Below are 20,568 nucleotides of genomic sequence, written 5' to 3' on the forward strand. Positions count from 1 at the left end.
ATTCTAGTTCCTCTCTCACATAAAGAGCAACTCCACCACCTTGCCTTCCTGGCCTGTCTTTTCTATAAAGTATGTAGTCTTCCATGGCAGCATTCCAGTCACCACGTTTCTGTAATTGCGATGAGATCTGTTGTGACCACACACAAATCTCCAATTCTTCCCATGCTACATACACGCATTGCTGTACAAACATTTCAGGGAGGTGATTGAACCTACAGGTTTCCCAGGAGGGATGCAATAGAATCCTCCATAGTCATGTCCTGTCCTCGCTTCCCTGGTTGTGTGCACCTGCTGGAGGTGTCCCAAGTTAAGCTGCTTTTTTGCTGCCTACCTTGTCCCTGTAACTCTCCTCTTTCCACATCCTTCCTAGTTTAAAGCCCCCCTTACTAGGTTGGCCATCCCGTTAGAAAAGACATGCCTCTCTTAGTGAAGTGGATCCCATCCAAGTGCTTCATGTAACATATCTCAGTTTAAGTACTAAATACTCACAGTTTTCTTTTAAATAATATTAATCTGCCAGCATAAACTTTTCAAAAACAGAAGATTCCTCTCAATAACAACTGGCAATTCATGCTGAATATTTTTCCAATACTTCAGTACAACTGCCTTGTTAAGGTAGTGGAATGGCTTTCAGAGCTCTCCAAAGACTTTAAGATTCTTGATTGATGAATGTGTTAATAGTATAATTTTTGTTAAGGTTACAAGACTTCCCATTTTAAATTCTTTTTTGACTTCTGGCCTACTTTGTTTCTATTCTTTTGAATTTATTCTTTTAAATCCTATTGTGGGTGATCACTGCCAAGAAAATGGATGAAATACTAAGTGATGATTCTGAATTGAATTTAGGGAAGATACCTTGTTTTTGAAAAAAAATCCATGATAATTCTTTTTTTGTTTGTTTTTACTTTTTCTTTCAAAACTACAATCTGAATAATAGCATAGTTTACATAATTTTATTTATTTATTTATTTTTAAAGCATCTTCAGTGTTTTCTGAGAATGGGGGATTAGTTTTTAGAGGGTGTAGGTTAGCTTGGCAAATTTTTCCCCCAGAAATGAGAGCAGATTTATTACCAAAGAACTGGTGATTTTTCTTGCAAGAAAGTGCATAATCTTAAATTTATTCTCTGTCTACCTGCTAGGATTTCAAATATCTATCAGACTAACAGGTGATAAAGAGAATATATTAGACTAGGAGACAGAAAAAAAAAATGAAGGCAGAGGCATACCACAGGACAACAGAAATCTTTTTAGATCCAATAATTTAAGAGCCTTCAAAGAAAAATTTGCAGACCCAGCTTGAAATTCTACGCTTTGTAACAATGTTCATTTAGCTATTTGTTGTAATTAATTTTTTTTCCTATTTATATGTGGATTCTGACAGCTGCTTTTTATTTGTCAGAATAGGAAAATATTTTTTGGCATGTATGTTGTTTGTAAGATATTTGCTTTATTTATTGTGTGAGGTAGTTGTGTACATAAATAAGCTATTTACCTATCTGATTGCTAGAACAGCTGAAATGGAAAATAATGAACAACAAATGGAAGAATCACAGCTGGCACAAATGTTTGTTCTCCTTCAGAGTATACCGCTGTATTTATAAAGACATGGATATTCTTGTAAGCATCAATTACAAGTAAACACTGAGGAGAACTAAACACTTTTTGTTTAAAATATTAATGAGAAGACAAGATAGTGGTCACAGCAGAATACTTCCAGCACTGAAACAGTGTCATAGAAGTGAAGCCTATGTCATGTATATTTTAAAATGAACATATTCTGTATACTGTGATATTATTGAAATAATAAGATGGGGGGAGGGACAGGGGGGCAAGGAGGTGGGGGGGGTTGGGAACTGTGCCATTTTTTCCAGCCACTTCTATGTAGAATTAAGTTTTCAAATTTCTTTTATAATTTAGAAAGATTTAAAGATAAGTCCGAAATTGAAACCAAAAATACTGATAGGACGTACCTGTAGGACCAGGTATCTTCTGTTGGTTTCCAAATATAAGTGGAGTATTCTGCATTCTGGGAAGAGAGAATGAGATGTATTATTGAGTCTGCAAGAATACGTTAATTACTTTATTTATTTTTTTTCTGTACTGAAGTCTTAGCTAAACCAAAATTGATTTCACAGAATGAAAGAATGGTTTAGGTGGCAAGGAACCTATGGAGGTTGTCTGGTCCAACTCCCTGCTCAAGCAGGGACACCCAGAGCAGGTTGCCCAGGGACGTGTCCAGGTGGCTTTTGAAGACCTCCAAGGAGGGAGAGACTCCACAGCCTCTCTGAGGCAACCTGTACAGTAAAAACTCAGAGCTCTTGTGTTTCTGCTAGCACTTACGTTAAGCATGTATGGAATTAATGATAAATTTCTTGTACAACAGTCTTTTTACATTTGATTCACTAGACAAAGTATGGGAGGTAAACTTTTATGCCAAATAACAAAAGAACTCCTTCAAAGAACTACTGTGTAACTTACATGCTTTTGTTTTGTTTTGATTTTACAAATTGTTATTGACATGTTGTGCTGGTTTGGTTGCTTGAATGGTTTTATGTTTTGGATTTGTAGTGGAATAGTGCTGACAATACACAGATATGTTAGTTGTTGCAGATCAGTGCTTGCACAGAGTCAAAGTCTATCCTTTTCCCAAGCTGCCGGCTAGTGAGTAGGCTGGGGGTGCAGAAGAAGCTGGGAACGTGCGGACGTATCTGGGACGGCTGATCCCAACTGACCAAAGGGATATGCCATACCATATGGCACCATGCTCAGCAATAAAACTGGGGGGAGTTGGCTGGGGGGCTACCATTGCTCAGGGACTGACTGGGCATCAGTTAACTGGTGGTGAACAATTGTGTTGTATATCACTTGTTTTTTTCCCTTTGGTTGTGTTTTTTCTTTTCTGATTTTCTTTTTCTTTCTTATTAAACTATCTTAATCTCAACCCACAAGTTTTCTAACTTTTTGCTCTTCTGATTCTCTTCCCTTCATCCAGCTGGGTGTGGGGTGAGTAGTGAGCAAGCTGCTCTGCGACGCTTAGCTGCCTACTGAGGTTAAATCACAGCAAATGTTGACTCAGACCAAACACATTTCATGATTACATATATATATATATATGTATGTATAAATATATATGTATGTATAAATATATATATATATATATATATAATGAGTATGTGAAAAAAAATGAAATCACCTTTGTGTTCCTGTAAAGTTTCTTGTACTTACTGCTATAGTCCACACAGAGTTTATAGGTACCCTTTTAATAGAGTTGTTCTAATATGTATTGTAATGTCTGTGGATACAATGTTCCTTAGGTGTCATTAATGGGCTTCAGGAAGAATATAAGACTGTGCAGAATATAAGAGCTATGTAGTTATATTAGCGGTTGGCTTCACTACTTGTTTTGGGTGAACATGCTTTCTAGATAAATCTTTTTTTTTTTTTTCCTGTATAACTTGCTTCTAATGATTAAATGATACGAAGAGAACATACAAAGCACAATTTTGAAAATGAAAATGAGATTGTCCTTTAAAAAAAAAATCAATATTTGTACATCAGAAGAAAACGCAGCTTTTCCTATGTCTTGTCCTGTTTAACGAGGATCGTGCTGTCAAATTGCATACTGTGTGCATTTTGACTAAACAAATACAGGAGGAAATTTCATGTTGAATGAGAAAACAAAATTACCATTTTAAAATTTGGCTCCTCCTTATTGGTATGCAAGTTTGGTCTCTAATTTTAAAACTGGTTGTAAGGTTCTAATTAGTCTCTAGAGAACACACATGGACAATAGATCACCCATTAGTCTATCAACTTTCCATGAAGCTGATTGGCTATTTTCTCATGCACAGTGTCTAATGTGGAAACTGAAATAATGTATGTTAATTTCCTTCCAGACATTGCAACTGCCTGTCCAGATAAGAAGTCCATCTTAATGTACGTGACTTCCCTCTTCCAAGTTCTACCCCAGCAAGTCACCATGGAGGCCATCAGGGAGGTGGAAATGCTGCCACGGCACTCAAGGGTCACCAGAGAGGAGCACATTCAAGTACATCATCAACAGCATTTTTCACATGAAGTGAGTTGTTCTTGCTCTCTTCTTTTCTGCTTTCATCTTGCTGCTCTAATGTGGTTATTTCCTTTACGTGCCCCAGGAGTTTGATGTTAGATCTCCAATAGAAAGCAAAAAAATCCATGGGCTGTTATATTTGTGGTAAAGACTGTCCTATGTACTTGTCTGCATGAAATGTACTTTTGTATTGCTTTTCACCTTGCACTTAGCTGTTTAAAAAGTAACTTTTAATGAAATATTTGCTTGGTACTTCTGTTTTACAGCACTAGGTGTTTTGAATGTGGAAGGAAGAACACAAAACCTGGATGAGGTTTTCCATTTAAACAGAGACATGTTAGAGACCCTTTTGCCTTTTTTACAGAGTAGATATTGCCGTTTCTCCATATTCATGACACATTTTTAATTACTTTTTTTTTTAGTATTTCATTTACACTGACTTGTATTTTAAGACTATTTGTTCTCAGCTCACTGTCAGCCTCTCAGAACAGTCACGTAATCCCTGAAGTTAATTATGCTTCCTGTATCAGTTATGTTTTTGACTGAAATCAAAAGTCTCCATTTAAATGTTTAGTGGATTTTAGGCCTAGTATCCTTGTTCTGAATTTTGTCTCTATCTTGCTTTTGGGATTCTCATCTGCTCATGGTGAGCAGATGAGTATTGGCTTTGTTTATTCAGGATTTATGACAAGATCACTTTTTTTTTTTTTTTTTTTCTCCAGCCTTTCATGGTTAGTTATAAAGAACCTTCAATTCATATTGGTATTCTGCTGGGATCGAGTCCTGAAAGTTTGTATCATTTGGGGTGGGATGTCAATTAAATGAGAGCTTTCCTTTCCTTAATATTAGCCCAATTTTGACTGTAAATACTAGCACTGTCCTTGAAAAATATAACTGCTGATGCCCTTCCTATATTTACTCTTAAAATCCTTGGTTTAATTCTAAAGTCTGTGTTCCTATTCATATGCCTGTTCTTTCCACCTTTAATTTTTTATAGATTACAGTCAGTGTACCCCAGGGACCTTCACCTTCTCCAAAACCACGGTTCAAAAGTTATGCATATGCACAAGCTGTGTATGTCACATCCCCTGACCAAAAAAGGAGGCAGGTTCCTCCACAGGTCTGTCAATACTGCCATTTGTTTTAAAAATTGTTTTATTAAGCTTTTGCTTGGAATGAAGTGTGTGCATTTTGCTTATATCTGATCTTGATGGCCCACTTTTTCAATTTTGTTTTTTCTTTTTCTTCTTTTTTTCCTTTTTCCTTTTTTTTTTTTTCTTCATTTTTAAGCATTTGTTAAGTGTTTATTTTTTGCTGTGTATTTCAGCATGGCTGGCAATTGATGTTATGCTGATTGCTGGGGATGAACAACATTCAAAGATTGATGCCATTTTAGAATTATCTGCTTCCTTTTTTTATTCGTTTTTGAAAATAGTACGTATATTGACTTTAAAGAGTACTAAAAATACAAACCAAACACAACCTTTATTGGCATATAATTGTTATTAAACTTTTGTCTCAGGTTTGATTATAGAAGAACAAGAACCATTTGTTTTCTGTTGCATTTCCCACCCTGCATAACTTTTAAAGAAAACTATATTTTCCAGAAGACTACTACAGTTGGGAAAGAAGAGAAAGGAAACATTAAATTTAATATTATTTATATGACCTGGACTATTAGATGACAGCAGCTGGTTATTTTATCACAAATGGCACCATGCCAACATTCAGGGTAGGGATTTGTGTTTGTTTTATTTTTATTTTTCTTACTTTTAAATAGCTTCAGTAGTTAAATGAAATTTGTTTCAAACAGTCCTCACAATGAGCCTTTCAGGAGTTAGATTTTTGTAACATTTGACAAGTGTGAGAGCCAAATATTGTGTGATATGTTCATTATTTTTTAGGTAAAAAAAAAAAAAAAGATAGGTACTTATTTGGCACTACAGTGTGAGTTCTCCTGTGGAGACTTAATACTGTCTAACCTCAAAAAAAAAATATTTCAAATTTACACTTTTATTCAACATTTTCTGAATCTACTCTTCAAGTGACAGGTCATTACATTCAGCCATTACTGAATAATGACTTCCTTTAAGTATTCTAAGAAAGAATACTGCATACATCTGCATGAGCCCTGTTACATTATACTAACATCAAATGTGTTGCAGTGGTGATTAATACAGCATTTAAACAAGGCATTTAAAACTGGTATAATTGATTTCTTCTACTTAAATACTAAACTTGATAATTCATAAAAATGAAAAGTCATGATAGAGCTTTTTAATTGAGCTACATTTGTTGCAACTGATTTTTTTTTGCCAACATCCCTACAATCAAACATAATGTATAAGCTCATATAATTAAAGTTGATTCTTCAAAAAATAATTATCAAAATGTGCTAAGAAAATGTTGTTTTATTATTCAATCCTCATCTTGCATTCCGGTTTTCAGATCTTTAGAAAGTTGTCTCATTTCCATCTAGTTACCCAAGGAAAAAAATAGTAGATTTTCTATAATGTGATATGCCAGTTTCAAAGGTATCTTAGGTGCTATCACTGAAAAGCAAGATTTTCACTATGTTGGTCTGTTGAAAAGTACAAATCATTTGTTCTATTGCTATAAACTGTCATCACACAGGACTTGAATATTGTCATTTCCCCAAGATAGTCAAAGATCATGCATAGAAATTATCAAGTTTTACAGCAGTTTCTCTCCAGAGGTTTTAGCTGCTAAGATTTATCTTAAATGTCATTGTGTTTAATTGGGTGATGTTTTTAAAGTTTTTCATTGGGAAGATTGTCCCAATAGATTTTTGTAATCCAGGCATGAGCCAACTGGAACTCAGAAGAAAAATAAATGAGACTTCTTTCCAAAGATTTTGAACGTTATCCTTCAAATTTTACCGTTAATGCCATATGTTTCCTGCATATGTCAATTGTCAGTGGTAAAGATGAAATGAATTATGATTATAAAGCTCTGTGTTGGCAAGAAGGAATAATATTTTTTCTGAAACTCATTGTTTCTTCTGTATAAAGTAGCATCAACATTTAATGTATATAGAAAACTTGGCAACACGAGTACACCTTCAGTGTCTCTGTTCCTTAATAGCTACCTTCACTGAAATTTTTAAGTTGTTGGAGAAAAACAGCTCAAAAACCCCTTTCTATTCTATCAGTTTCTTGAAATCCCAAACTTCCTGGACCATGGTCACAGTAGGACGCTGTGTTTTTATGGGTTTCACACTTTCCTTCTCTTCATCAACATTTGTAAACTCAGGAAAAACAGGCATTCTTTGTGAAAGTTCCTCTACCTCATTTGACATTGCAAGTGGCAGCATCAAGCCTTTAAAATGAATCATGCTATGTAAAATATTGTTGTGGTTTTGTTTTTTAATTTCTGAAAGCTTGAAGCACTGTATAGCCTATTTTCTCAATGCATCCTGTTACACCGTCATCTGTCAAAGTCTTATATTATTACCCTTATAACTTCTTTATAACATTTCACTCCACTTTATCTGTCTCCTTATTGCTCCTCTGATTCTTAACACTTACCTTCAGAACCTGTGTGCAATTGTCTTTAAATCCTTTGTGAAATCTTAATCTATTTGTTACTTAGAAGTATTCTTCTCAGCAAGACCTACCATTTTAGTTGCACAAATTTTGGCCAGACAAGTCTTACTTTGTTTAACTGTGATGCATCTCAGATTCAAAGAAAATCTGTTCTACCAACCAATTCACTCAGTGTCTTCTTGCTCTGTGGTCTGTGCTTATCCGCATTCGGTTGAAGTTAAGCCTTTTAAAAAGCTGTTACTAACATGACTAGCAGTTCTGGTAGTTCTGGCAAAGAGTTCCCTTCCTTTCCCTTGCTTGCTTAGAAAGTGTTCATAAGCTCATGCAGATAATAGGCTGCAATTCTCAAATATGTATCCTTGACTTCACTGTATTAAGACCCAAGAGAAAATATGTTGACAAGTATTTTGTCTTGTACTCAATCTCTGTAATGAGACAGTCTGTCTAGCTTCACACTTAGAAGAAAAGGATCCTTAATTTTCTGAGACACTTGAAAATCTCCACTTAAAATTACCCTTTTGCTTCAGTTTTATATTTAGGAAAAACTTTGTTTCTGTTGCATCACTTCATCTCCTTGAACACCTGACCAAGAAGAATGACGACTCATTTTACTTTTTTTTTTTTTTTAATGGTTTTCAGAGCAGTTTCTAATATTGATCCCAAGTAAAGCTTACTGTTTTCGTTTTTACTTGCTACCTACTGCCTGAACTCTGTAGGATGTAAAAGATAATGTCTTAGATGGGTTCAGGTACAAAGAAAAAGAAAATTAAGTTGTTAAACATTGCAGTACCTAGAAAACAACTTCTTAAAATATATTGAAAACGTAAATATGAAATGAGATAAACAAAATCTATCTATGGAGACTGGTACTAGTGTAAATAGGCTTTTGGCAAGGCTATTTAAAAAGCAAAATGTGAGTCTGGCTGCTTTAAATATTTAAATTATGAAAAATCAAGCCTTCAGTATCTTGTAGATTTTTGTTCTTTTGACAGGAATTATAGTTTCATTTTTCTCTGGTATATGAAATACAATGTTTATGTGCAGGATTACTTTTAACATTTAGACTGATAAACTTCAGTAGATGTGAATTAAAATAATTTCAGACGCAGTCGTGGCCAACAGAGGGACAGTGTTACCCAGCACTGAATGATTTGCTTTGGGACTTCAGAATCAGAGGCTTCATGTCAGGCTTCAGTGTAGCATTATTTTGTGGGTAATTCCTAGCCCTGCAGTCATTTCTCTGTTTTGTGATACGGATTTTACAGAGTTAACATATTAGACTTTAAATAATGTTCATTTAAGATAATCCTATACCAGGGAGTCTCTTGAACATAGGGTTATCAATAACAGCATACATGTCCAATATCATAGAATCATAGACTATCCCGAGTTGGAAGGGACCCATAAGGATCATCGAGTCCAGCTCCTGACACCACACAGGTCTACCTATAAATTCAGACCATATGACTAAGAGCAAAGTCCAAATGCTTCTTAAACTACGACAGGCTTGGTGCCGTGACTACGTCCCTGGGGAGCCTGTTCCAGTGCGCGACAACCCTCTCGGTGAAGAACCTTTTCCTGATATCGACTGAACCTCCCCTGTCGCAGCTTGACACCATTCCCTCGGGTCCTATTACTGGTCACTAAAGAGAATAGATCGGTGCCTGCCCCTCCACTCCCCCTCGCGAGGAAGCTGAAGACCCTCAGCCTCCTCTTTTCCAGGCTGAACAGGCCAAGTGACCTCAGACGCTCCTTGTATGTCTTCCCCTCTAGGTCCTTCACCATCTTCATAGCCCTTCCCTGGACACTCTCCAACAGTTTAATGTCCTTTTTGTACCGTGGTGCCCAGAACTGCACACAGTACTCAAGGTGAGGCCACACCAGCGCAGAGTAGAGTGGGACAATCACTTCCCTCGACCGACTAGTAATGCCATGCTTGATGCACCCCAGGATACAGTTGGCCCTCCTGGCTGCCAGGGCACACTGCTGGCTCATATTCAGCTTGCTGTCAACCAAAACCCCTTGATCCCTCTCTGAGGGGGGGGCTGCTGTCCAGAGTCTCATTGCCCAGTCTGCACGTACAGCCAGGGTTGCTGCGTCCCAGGTGCAGGACCCGGCATTTGCTTTTGTTAAACTTCATGTGGTTGGTGATCACTCAGCTTTCCAATCTGTCCAGATCTCTCTGCAAGGCCTTTCCACCCTCAACAGAGTCAACAACTCCTAGTTCAGTGTCATCAGCAAATTTGCTCAGAACACCTTCTAGTCCTACATCCAAAATACATCCTACATCCAAAAAACATTGAAGAGAACTGGCCCTAAAATGGAGCCTTGGGGGACCCACTGGTGACCGGCTGCCAGCCTGATGTGGTCCCATTTACCATAAATATATTTATGTTTACCATAAATATATATATATACTTCCATAAATATATTTATGCCAATATATATTTGTTATATATATAACACATATTATACATTGTAATATGTTATATAATATATATTTATGAATATATATATTCAATCCAATATAAAAAGTAATTATAAACAGTTTATATATATTTTTCACTAGCAGCATTTAATGAAATTGTATGCAGACAGAATAAGCTAGCAGAAATGAACAACTGAATGGAAGCTGATGTGTGTTATTTGTACCATTAGGGGAAATGTAGTTTTCCTATTCCTTAGTATTAGTTTATTCAGAGTAACTTGTTGAGTTTGAATTTGGCAGTAGCATCGAGAAATAGAAAGTGTACAACATTTTGTCTGTTCTAAAAGGTATCGGAATGTGATAACCAATAAGTGACTATATGGTTTTCCCACCGGCATTGCATTTGCAAATATTGTGAAGAAGAAGGAATTAATTCCTCTGCACATTATATGTTGGTTTTTACTCCAGCCTTTTTATGCCCTTTCAGTTTCTAATATAATTATCTTTTCTAAAATATTTTTTAATCTACCCATAATTATTCATTCCTTTCCAGAACACATTCTGTTTACTTCCAGTATTTGTGATCTTAAAAATTAGCTTCATTGTTTCTGTGACCTCATTTATTCTTACTCACATCCCTAATTGCATGGTTCCTGTATCTTTTCTGTTACCAGGTGCTTTCCCTGTTCTGCCATCTGATGTTTTGCTATTTCTAGTCTTTTCCCATCTCTCTTAAATTCAGTTTCAAAATCATTCTCTTCTGTATTCATGGCTTTTAAACTCAGTTTTTAATTATTCATTCATGTTCATCCTAATTTTCCTGATTCTAACAACTCTTCTGTGTTTAGCCTTAACTTTGGCTTTGTTCATGTTCTGTGAACATATACAATAGCTACGGCAATGGATATGTGATTTTAAATGCCTACAGTTTAATAATACAGTTTTATACAGTTATGAAATTTTTATTAAATATCGGTACTTTTTGAGCAAACATGAAGGAGAGTATGACTACAAACAGCATATTTATATTTTTAATCTGTGGATTTTAGTATTATTAGTCTCTATGAAAGAAGTTAACAGCTATACAACCTACAATTCATGGTTGTATGGTGTCTCTACAAATAGAATTGGAACCCTGTAGCGCTCTTTTCTTGAAGTATGCTTTCATGCCCACCTCATTAGTAATTATATCTGAGGAGTAATTTTAATTAAGTGAATTCCCTCTTAACAGAACCTGAAGGTAAATTCAGGTCACATTACCAAGAATAACCACACTGGAGTAAAAGTTTGGCTTAATAAACACATCTAATTTTAGCCAGTCAACTGAAGTATAATTTAACATGAACTGCAAATATATATTTATGAGAGAATAATGGCCTATTTTAAGATACCTCTGTTTCATCATCTCAAAATAACAATGGCATATAGTTTGTATCTACAAGAGAGTAAATAGGATTCTATAAATTCTTTATATATGCTACACATGTAACATACATACTGAATTATTATTTAGTTTTAGTATTTATGTATGCTGTATATACATGTATATATAAACCAGAGATATTGTATCCCTCATTGTATATGTTACTTCTATATGCATGTGAGCGTGCATATACACATTCACACACTGGAAATATTTTATCCTTAAATAGCAAAGACGGGTATTTCTTATGTAGATCAGAAGCTATTCTGATTATTTTGGCATGAAAAATACATGTGCAAATATATGTAGCTGCAAGAAAAAAAATGGCGTACAAAATAGGCATTATGTGAAGGCTAACTAAGGTACTTCTATTACCCTAAAATATTAGTTTTCACATGTGAATTCACAGTGCAGCATTTTATTACAGTGATTAACTGAAGTGACTCTGACAAAATTGTTTCAATTACAAAAAGATGATTTCTTTGTTTAAAGAATTTGTTATTCATTTTCTTCATTTCCTACATTACATTTCTCTATTCTGAGAAGAAAACATAGGTGAAATAATATAGCTGGGAGATGTGGGTGGGTAAAAGCTGTTAATAAATATCTTAACCAAGAATAACTAATAGTAAACTAGACATCTTTAATTCCTCTCTTTCCTACATCATGAATTTTTGCACGGTCTCAAAGTATCAAAGGTAATGTTAAGGTATACAGCATGAAAGTACCCTACCTTTCTACTTTTGTATACCTCGTTAAATTTAAGAAAGTCCGTAATAGGTCTGTGTGACAACAAAATAGCTTTCATTCGTGAGAACAATGGGTTTTTCATCAATTATACTGTTTCCAGAAATGACCAATACTGGATACATAGGAATAAGAAAAGAGGTATGACTAATTACCTGTATCGAAGTATCAGCATATTCTCACTTAACCTCCACTGCTTTGTGGCTCAGAATTTTCTTGAGCCACAGATGGTATCTTAATATTTAACAGTCCTTAATAGATTTTTATTCCATTTTTCCATCCAGATGCTTGTCTTTGTAAACATTTAGCAGAGTTTTTATGTAGTTTTCAGTATGTCTAGAAATACTTGAATGTTCCTGTTTTTATTATATATTAAAATTATTTGTAATAAATTCTATATTGTTGTTGAATTTATAAACCTTCTTCTGCATTCAGAAGAGGAAAAAGCTCCTTTGTGAGGTGAATAGTTATCACTTTCTCTCATTTTCAGCTTTTGATTTATTATTCAGGACATGTTGAGACAAGCAAGGTAGTCATACAACAGAATTTGAAAGAAATATTAAATCACTTAAGCCTCTCCTGTAACAGCATTTTTGTTAGCTTTTAATTTTAAATTGAAAATATATTCTTTGGAGTGATTTCTTCTGAAGACAGACAGCCTCTTTAATTTTAATATCAGCTAAAAATACATTTAGGGAAAGTAAAACACATAAGAGCCATGAGCATAGTATTCAGCCTATTCAAGCAAATTTGACTATTTAAGATTTTAGATGACTTTGCAAAACCCACTTTTTAAATAAAGTCTCCCAACTATAGTAACACAATATTAAATACTTTGAAATCTCCAAGCCTCCACCCTCAACTTCACAGAAACTAATTAGTATGTCTACTAATTGGCTCTTGTCCCAAACATTTCTCAAAAGAGTTATATTATAGATGTATCATTTTGTGGTTAATTGCTCTTGCTATTGATGCTTTTTGATACTGTACTGTGTGACTATATAAAGAGTTTTGGAGTTAAATAATCTTATTCTGAAGAGTAGATTTTCTTCAATGAAGATACTAAAGAGAGCTATCATGGCTTAGAAGCTCAAAATAACAGCAGAATTGGTAGTTGGATGCAGTGAATAAAATAAGCTGAAAAATGGTCTTTATTTCCATGTAGAAAACAGTATCAATTATAGCTTTGATATATCTGCGGTTATGTCTTAAGAAACATATTTGCAAAACTTAACTAGTTGCTTTTGATGGTTAAAATTTATAGAAAATAAAGCTAAATGCAGTGCAGATTACAGGCCAATTAAGATTCATATGGCTTTGCAGGTTTGCAAAGAATGCATGGTAAAATTATGTGGTTGCAGATTATTTTATCTTCCAGCCTTTATACTTCGAAACTTCATGTTCTCTATGTTTCTCTGTGACAGCATATTCAGTAATTTGGATTTTGAGCTCTGGGAGCAGATTGTTGTGGGCAGTAGTAAACTGGCATGAAAATCAATGCATTTTCAAACATCTATATGTTCAATGCATATATATGTCTTAATATCATTTTTTTAATTAATGTAAGTTCTGTGCTAAAATTCAGAAATAAGTTTAATTTCATTCATCTTCTGAAGATGGAAAAAAAATTGTCACCTTTTGGTAAAGTTAATGTATTTTAGTTTTGGATTTTGAGCTAATTAATTAGATTTGAATTCTAGCAACTTCGCTAGTCATTTATTAGTGATATTTTCCTTTTCCACTAGCAGCTTTCTTACAGCACAAGTATTTTTTGTGAGATATACTGAGATGATCTATTTGTGAATAAATATATTTTATAACAACTTCAGCATTAGAAGTCTAGTTGATCAGATTTGATAATTAAAATTGCCCAAAGTTTCCTCATCCTTTTGAGGACTAATTGCATGATTTGTACATCTGATTATTATTTACAAATTCCATGGAAGTTTATAGTATTTGAAAGATTTGAAAAATGAACTCTAAGGCACAGCAGACTTCATTTAAAGGTACCTTTGGTGGCCCATAATAAGCAATGCCTGGATCCATTGCATATGTGGCTCACAGTTTTGAAGATTACTTTTCTAAGTAAACACAACTGGAAATATAGTACTGTGCTTGTAAAGGATTGAAATAGTATATGACCAGAAAAGTTTAGTACTATTTAAATGACCTTTGTGTATTTCATTTTTTCTTTAATGTTTAAATGCATGTAGTTGTGTACAATTTCCATTCTCAGTTATCAATATTTTTCATTTTGTAATTGTAAAATAAAGAAAATATATTAAAGCAATGACATGATATATAGTAAGGGAACATATTTCCATAATTTGCATTATATTTCCCTGACAGATTTATTTAAAATCAGTGGAATATCCACTGGTAGAGTACCTAAAGACTCCACAATGTTTGCCCCTTTCTTGTCTCTAAGTTCTTTTGAATAAGAAAATCCCTTACAGTATATAATACGAAGAAGTCAAATAAAAAGAAATTTTATGTATACCTTTTTACTTCCACCATCCACTTCTTTAAATTGGTTGCTGTCTTGCATCTAGATTAACCTGGCATAAAGTGAATGCAAAATTTGTGTAGCAGCTATGAAATTTATATTTTCACTCATTTTTTACAAGGGATATTATATACCTTACTAATTCCTGATTCTCGTTTGTTCTGTCTCTGTAGCTTGTTTTTCTTTTACTTGTATCTTACATCTTTTTTTTATTTATTTCTCTTACATTACTTTAAGCAAAAAAGTACATAGCCATATAATAAGACACTTCAAAAAAGCATGTCCTTTAGCTTTTTCCTGGGGAAAGCTTTCTACTGCATGCAGCTGTGTAACACTGCTGGTTCATGAGACCATGTAACTATTCAAGTTCGTGTAGTGTTTATAATGATCTAACTTTTCACAACTTCACCAAAATTTAATGGTTTTGAGGAAACATTATAGATCAGATGTGCTTTTCTCATGCTGAATTAAAAACTTCAGACAAAGCAGTTCATCTGTTGCTGAAGAATGGACTAGGGAGCAGTGAATGGCTTTGTCCGTTATAAAATAGCTGTCTGTTTCTTGAAAAGCTCTTGTGCCTCTGTGCTCTTCAAGCTATTTTAAATTAAGGCAAGATCTCAAATTTAACCAAGTTATAAATCTCTGCAAACCATAGATTTCCTCATTTTCAGCGTATACTTAGATTTTAACAGCTAACACTCTAGACACAGAGACAAGATACAAGAAATTGATACCTGAGCAGCAGAAACTAAGAACAGCTACCCAAAAAATATGGGCTTAAACTGTAAGATCAGTGATAGTAAATAGTTTTCTGGACTAAGGATAGTTTGAAGTATGTGGCTTAAAAAGGCTTCATCAGAAGCAGTGACGGAGCTCAGAATTTGTGCATTTTGCTTGGTTTTTCAGTAAAAATCTCCCCAGACAAATTGTGCGTTTCATGTAGCACTGCTAAGGGCTGGAAATTTTATGGATGCTTGTTTGTTTGTTGTTTTTTTGTTTGTTTGTTAGTTAAATCCCAGGAAATCACAAACACACACACACACCAGGTTTACTCTCTATTAAAGGAGTGTTAACTACCTTAAAGCAGAGAAATGGTAGAATTCCGGCTGTTGTCTTTATATCCTTCAGTGAATTGGGTGAGCATGTTGTAAAAGGAAGTCTGAACTGTATGATAAAGGAGACTGTTGCCTTTGTGAACTGTGATTTGTTGCAGAAGTTAGAAGGTTAGAGAGGAAGCATCTCAAAGTCTGCCTGAATTGCCCCCTACAGTATGGTCTTCATTTTCTGTATGAGATATGTGACTACTGCCTCTTTCCCTTTCTCCCTTCCCTGCTTTTAACTGCATAGCATAAATACACTGATTGTATTTTCTATTCCATCTTGAAATCTTTGTCATGCAACTACAATGTACTATGATCACAGTTCAGATTTTCAGGTGGAATAATAAACACCAATGAATAAAATTACCTTAGTAATTAACATTACCTTAGTAATTAACATTATATTAACAAGTGATCTGGAAAATATATCTTAGTTTTATTGCCAGAAATGACTGAACTGTTCTAGCTGATATTACCTGTTAAGTAAACATAGTCTAGTTTCTTGTAAAGAACATTTTAACCTGAACAGTTATAATTTTAAATTTTTTACATAAAGTATGATTTTGTAATAAGAAACCTGGAGGAACTGAATTGATAAGCAGTGATATCAGTCTCACCTGGTAGGCGTCATAGTTACAGAGTGAATAATGTATGCTTCTTTCTGAGGTTGTAATTCTGCAGAGAGTTTTCAAAATCAGAAAACTACATTAAATAAAATAGAAACAAGAAATAGAAATAAAAAATAAATTTCTTTAACATTTGATGTCTCTGTATTTTAAAACTCTTAATGTCTAGAGCCAGATTCTACATCTCTTACGGTGAGACAGAGGCAGTTTTGGAAGGAAGAAATATATATATATATTACATTTCTCTATATTATATATAGAAAGTATATGTTATATATAGAAATTATATACAGATAGGATATAATTATAATAAAGGCATAATATTTTATCATAATTTAAGGCATTATATAATAATTATATATATTCTCTCTATATAAGATTTCTATACATAGGGCCCATTGCAGCACTCTTATTTATACTAAGTGCTTAATGTAAAACTACTTTCTAAAACTGCCTAACTAATTTGTAAAACTCAGAAGCAGTCTTTTTGAACTAATGCAAACATTCTTCAAGAATCTGCAAGCATGTGTCTAGCCCTTCTCCTCCTTTTAGCAACATAATACAATGGTAGGTGAGGAACTCTCCCTCTCTTTGCTTTCTTACCCTGAAGCAGCTGCAAGCTCATCATTTAAACACTGAATTAATTTAGACAGCTGCCAAGCATGCCTCATTTTTCCAAGCTTTTGATGGTCAAAGGCTTTTTATCTTCTCTTCTTATACTTTAAAGCTTAAGAGTCCTTGAGGTCTTCCACTCTTGACAGGCCCCACCCCCCAGCAGAAAACGGTGATGTATGAAAAAACTCACATGCCCATCTTTTCATCCAGATAAGATTCTTCTATGTGCAGCAGCAAAGAAAGAAGATATCCTAGAGGACAACCTCTGTGTCCAGAGTATTTTTTGCCTTCTGGGTCAACCCCTATAACAACTGGCCATTTCCATGCAAAAATGGCTAGCCAATTTTCAAAATAATTTTTGAGCTAGTTGGCTTACTGATTCTTAGCTGGATGTGAGACAGCCTTCATCAAATATCTGAATTGTTTAGGTTTTCTTTCCCCATAACACTTGTGTCCTCATGCATGTGTTGTTACTTAATAGATTACTCTGTGTAAATGAATGGGATGTTTTGATTTGACTGCACCCAATCAGCTTTCTTTTGTGTAATAATTAAAGTCTTTAATGGGAATACCTTTTGATTCAATGATACTGCATGTATATTTGAGCAGCTTTTTTTCCAAAGTATAGACTTCCTAGTAATATATGGTAACAACAGTTTAATTTCAGCTTTAATTTCAGCAAACAGTTTAATTTTCAGATTGTTTTTATTCTCTTAAAAATCATGGTTAGAAACAACCATCACAATTTATAATAGCTATCTCTATCAATAAGTATATGGTTTTATTCTCAATGCAGTATATACAATGCCATAGAATTCTCTTTTTTTTTTTAGTGTTTGAGAATTTTTCAAAAGATTCATATAAATTCAGAAATAAGGACACTGATTTGTCTACAATTATTTATAAAATTCAGGGATTTCATTGTTGTTAATGCTATATGGATTATTTCAATATAGTGAAATATTCATTCTTGGTGCTGTAGAACATGCCATATTTAAATTTGGGTTGCAGTAATGGATGGAAATCTGTAACTGAATATTATATTGAAACACCTAACTTTTTTGTTTGCTTTTTATTACAAAGCACATGGCATAGGTATTAGGTCAGTAACTGTTCATTTCCAAGTGTGAATATTTAACATTGTGTTTGATATTCCATTTACAGCTGAGCCAACAAGAATCTCAGTTTTTGATGAGAATCTTGCAGAAGGGATAGTAATTGGCTAGTACTTCTTTCAGTCCCATTTTGTGACGTATAAATTAGAGGGGTGGATTTGTGACCAATGAGTTTTATCAGATGATATTGAAACAGAGTAGGTTTCTTTCACGTGTCCCAAAATAATGGTCAGTGATCACATAGCAAAGTCTGAATTCCCATTGCTTTGAGTAGTTATTTTGTGTTCCATATGGAGGACAGTTCTTTCACATAGCCAGCAGCACTGATGGAAGTTGTGCCGTCATGCTATAACAGCAGATTTTAAAAATGTTTTTTGTTAAGTCAAAACCAACCATTGACTCTGAAGCATGTTTTTGATGCTTGTTGACTTTTTACAATGTGAATATTCTCTGCATATGTAGATGCAGATCAAGGTTGCCAGGCCATTACCTCCATCCTTCAGCGTGTTAACAGAGAATGTGCTTAAAGATGGTGACGGAAGTTTAACAGAGTTTTCAAAGTGTGAAAACATGGGTTGGTTTTATCATTGAAATAATAAGGATGATCTGCTTAAATTAATTTAACAGTCCCATGGGGTCCTTGCCTATGTCGCTGTCAAATTAGAACGGAAAAACTCTGCAGGCTCAGTGCACTCTAGAGTAACAAAGTGCTACGAGCATTTCAGCTTCTGATGGCTATTCTCTGTCTGTTACTCTTTCTTATCCCCATAGAGGAGGAGATGGTATAATGGTGCAGTGACCTTGTTAGGTCTCAGCAGTTGAGAACTGTCTGTTATCCACAGATGAGTGTTTAAAAAATTTGTTTACATTTCAAGTGCAGCTGATATCCATTCCTCTGCTCTGTCACCTCATGACTGATCCCAGCTCTCTGCGGTCAGTGATGGTGTAAGATTTGAGGAAAGGTGGAAAAGCTGTTGTTCCCTCCCTATGCCAAATAAAGGTGTTACTGATACCGTTCTGCAACATCCTTTGCTTATACTTCCTCTAGCTCTTTTCCAATTTCCTTCTGTCAAAAAACTGCCCTTCTTGGAATAAGAGCATAGTTTGGAATACCTGCCAAGAAGCTCTTTTGGTTTCCATTTATGTTAATGTTTGCTTTTCTTCTTTCCATTTCTTAAAGTTTTATTAAAATGGTGCAGAAGTTAATCTGCACTATTTTGCCACTGAAGGTCATGAGTCCAGGATTTTTGATGCAATTCCATGCAGTATTTATAATAACATGAGAGAAAGCAGTGAAAAATCTGGGCAAAATTACACTGAATATTTTTTTGCAGAGAAGGAATTGTTAGCAGGTGTTGGATTAAACAGGTGCCATGCATGAGATGACATTCTATGTCAGATCTAATGGAAGAAGGATTTTCAGATGGAAAATTTTCAAACACTTCATGGAGATCACAATAGATCCGTGCCATAGTCACATAGTCTTGCTCAGCTATTATGACGTCTAATTTTAATTGTTTTTTTCAGCATGTTACATATGCATATATTTCAAGCAGTAATGTTATAGAAAGAAGAGTAATTACCTATGCAAAACCTGTGTACCATTTCCATAGTAAACTGGGTACTTCAAAAAATCATCTTGCTGAATAAATGTAATGTGGTTAGGTAATTTCTTAACTAGATTGTATACTACTTAAAATCTAGACTTGCACACAGTACAAATGTTAATTTGTGCAGCAGGAATGTGTGTTGAAATTGTCTGTGCTTCATTATTTATATTCCCATAGGACACTACTTTCTTTAAACCAAACTATGGAGTTCATCAAGTTCCCAAGCCTGCTTTCCTGATGTAGCTTTATTTACTGAGTATTGTTTTTCACACATAAATAGTGATGAAGTTATGACTGGTGTTTTAGCTACTCTAACACATATACAACAGTGGGATGAACATATATTGCATGTAATTATTAGATCTGTACAATTCAGAATGTATTTGTTATGAAGATCAAGACTGACAATTTCATTATAAGTTATCACATTGCATCTGTTACACTTCTTTCTTTTGGTTCTGGTATTAAACTTTGACTTTCTGACCTAAACTACAGTGAAAGGCTTTAAAAGCTCTATCTAGTGTTATATTTGCACAATAATAGTGGTAAAGACAATTTTTGCTATTATATCATTAAAATGCCTCAGTATCATTTTTGATAAAGTCCTAAACATATTTTTATGTGAAGGGTTTAGGTTTTGTACTAACTAGCTAGCAAATTGATTAAACTTCTTCGGAACTTTTTGAGAAATATGAGATGACATTTTCTGTATCAAGTCCCTCTTTCTGGCTTCTGTTTTGTCCTAGTCTTTTAACATTAGA

At 34.4% G+C, this 20,568-nt stretch overlaps 1 protein-coding gene across 15 annotated transcripts in view; it reads left to right on the forward strand.

Annotated features, from left to right (window-relative positions):
* DMD (dystrophin) overlaps positions 1–20,568 on the forward strand; it is a 1,063,969-nt gene that overhangs the window by 265,939 nt on the left and 777,462 nt on the right. For 11 of the 15 annotated variants that reach the window (XM_040530927.1, XM_040530935.1, XM_040530942.1 and 8 more), the window contains 2 exons: positions 3,899–4,080; positions 5,069–5,191. In XM_040530927.1, coding sequence (XP_040386861.1) covers positions 3,899–4,080; positions 5,069–5,191 — 305 coding nt within the window. The remainder of the gene's footprint in view (positions 1–3,898; positions 4,081–5,068; positions 5,192–20,568) is intronic. The other 4 variants (XM_040530986.1, XM_040530983.1, XM_040530994.1 and 1 more) reach the window with 1 other exon arrangement.

The sequence above is a fragment of the Cygnus olor genome, chromosome 1, assembly GCF_009769625.2.
Source record: "Cygnus olor isolate bCygOlo1 chromosome 1, bCygOlo1.pri.v2, whole genome shotgun sequence".
In the NCBI taxonomy this organism is placed as follows: Eukaryota; Metazoa; Chordata; class Aves; order Anseriformes; family Anatidae; genus Cygnus; species Cygnus olor.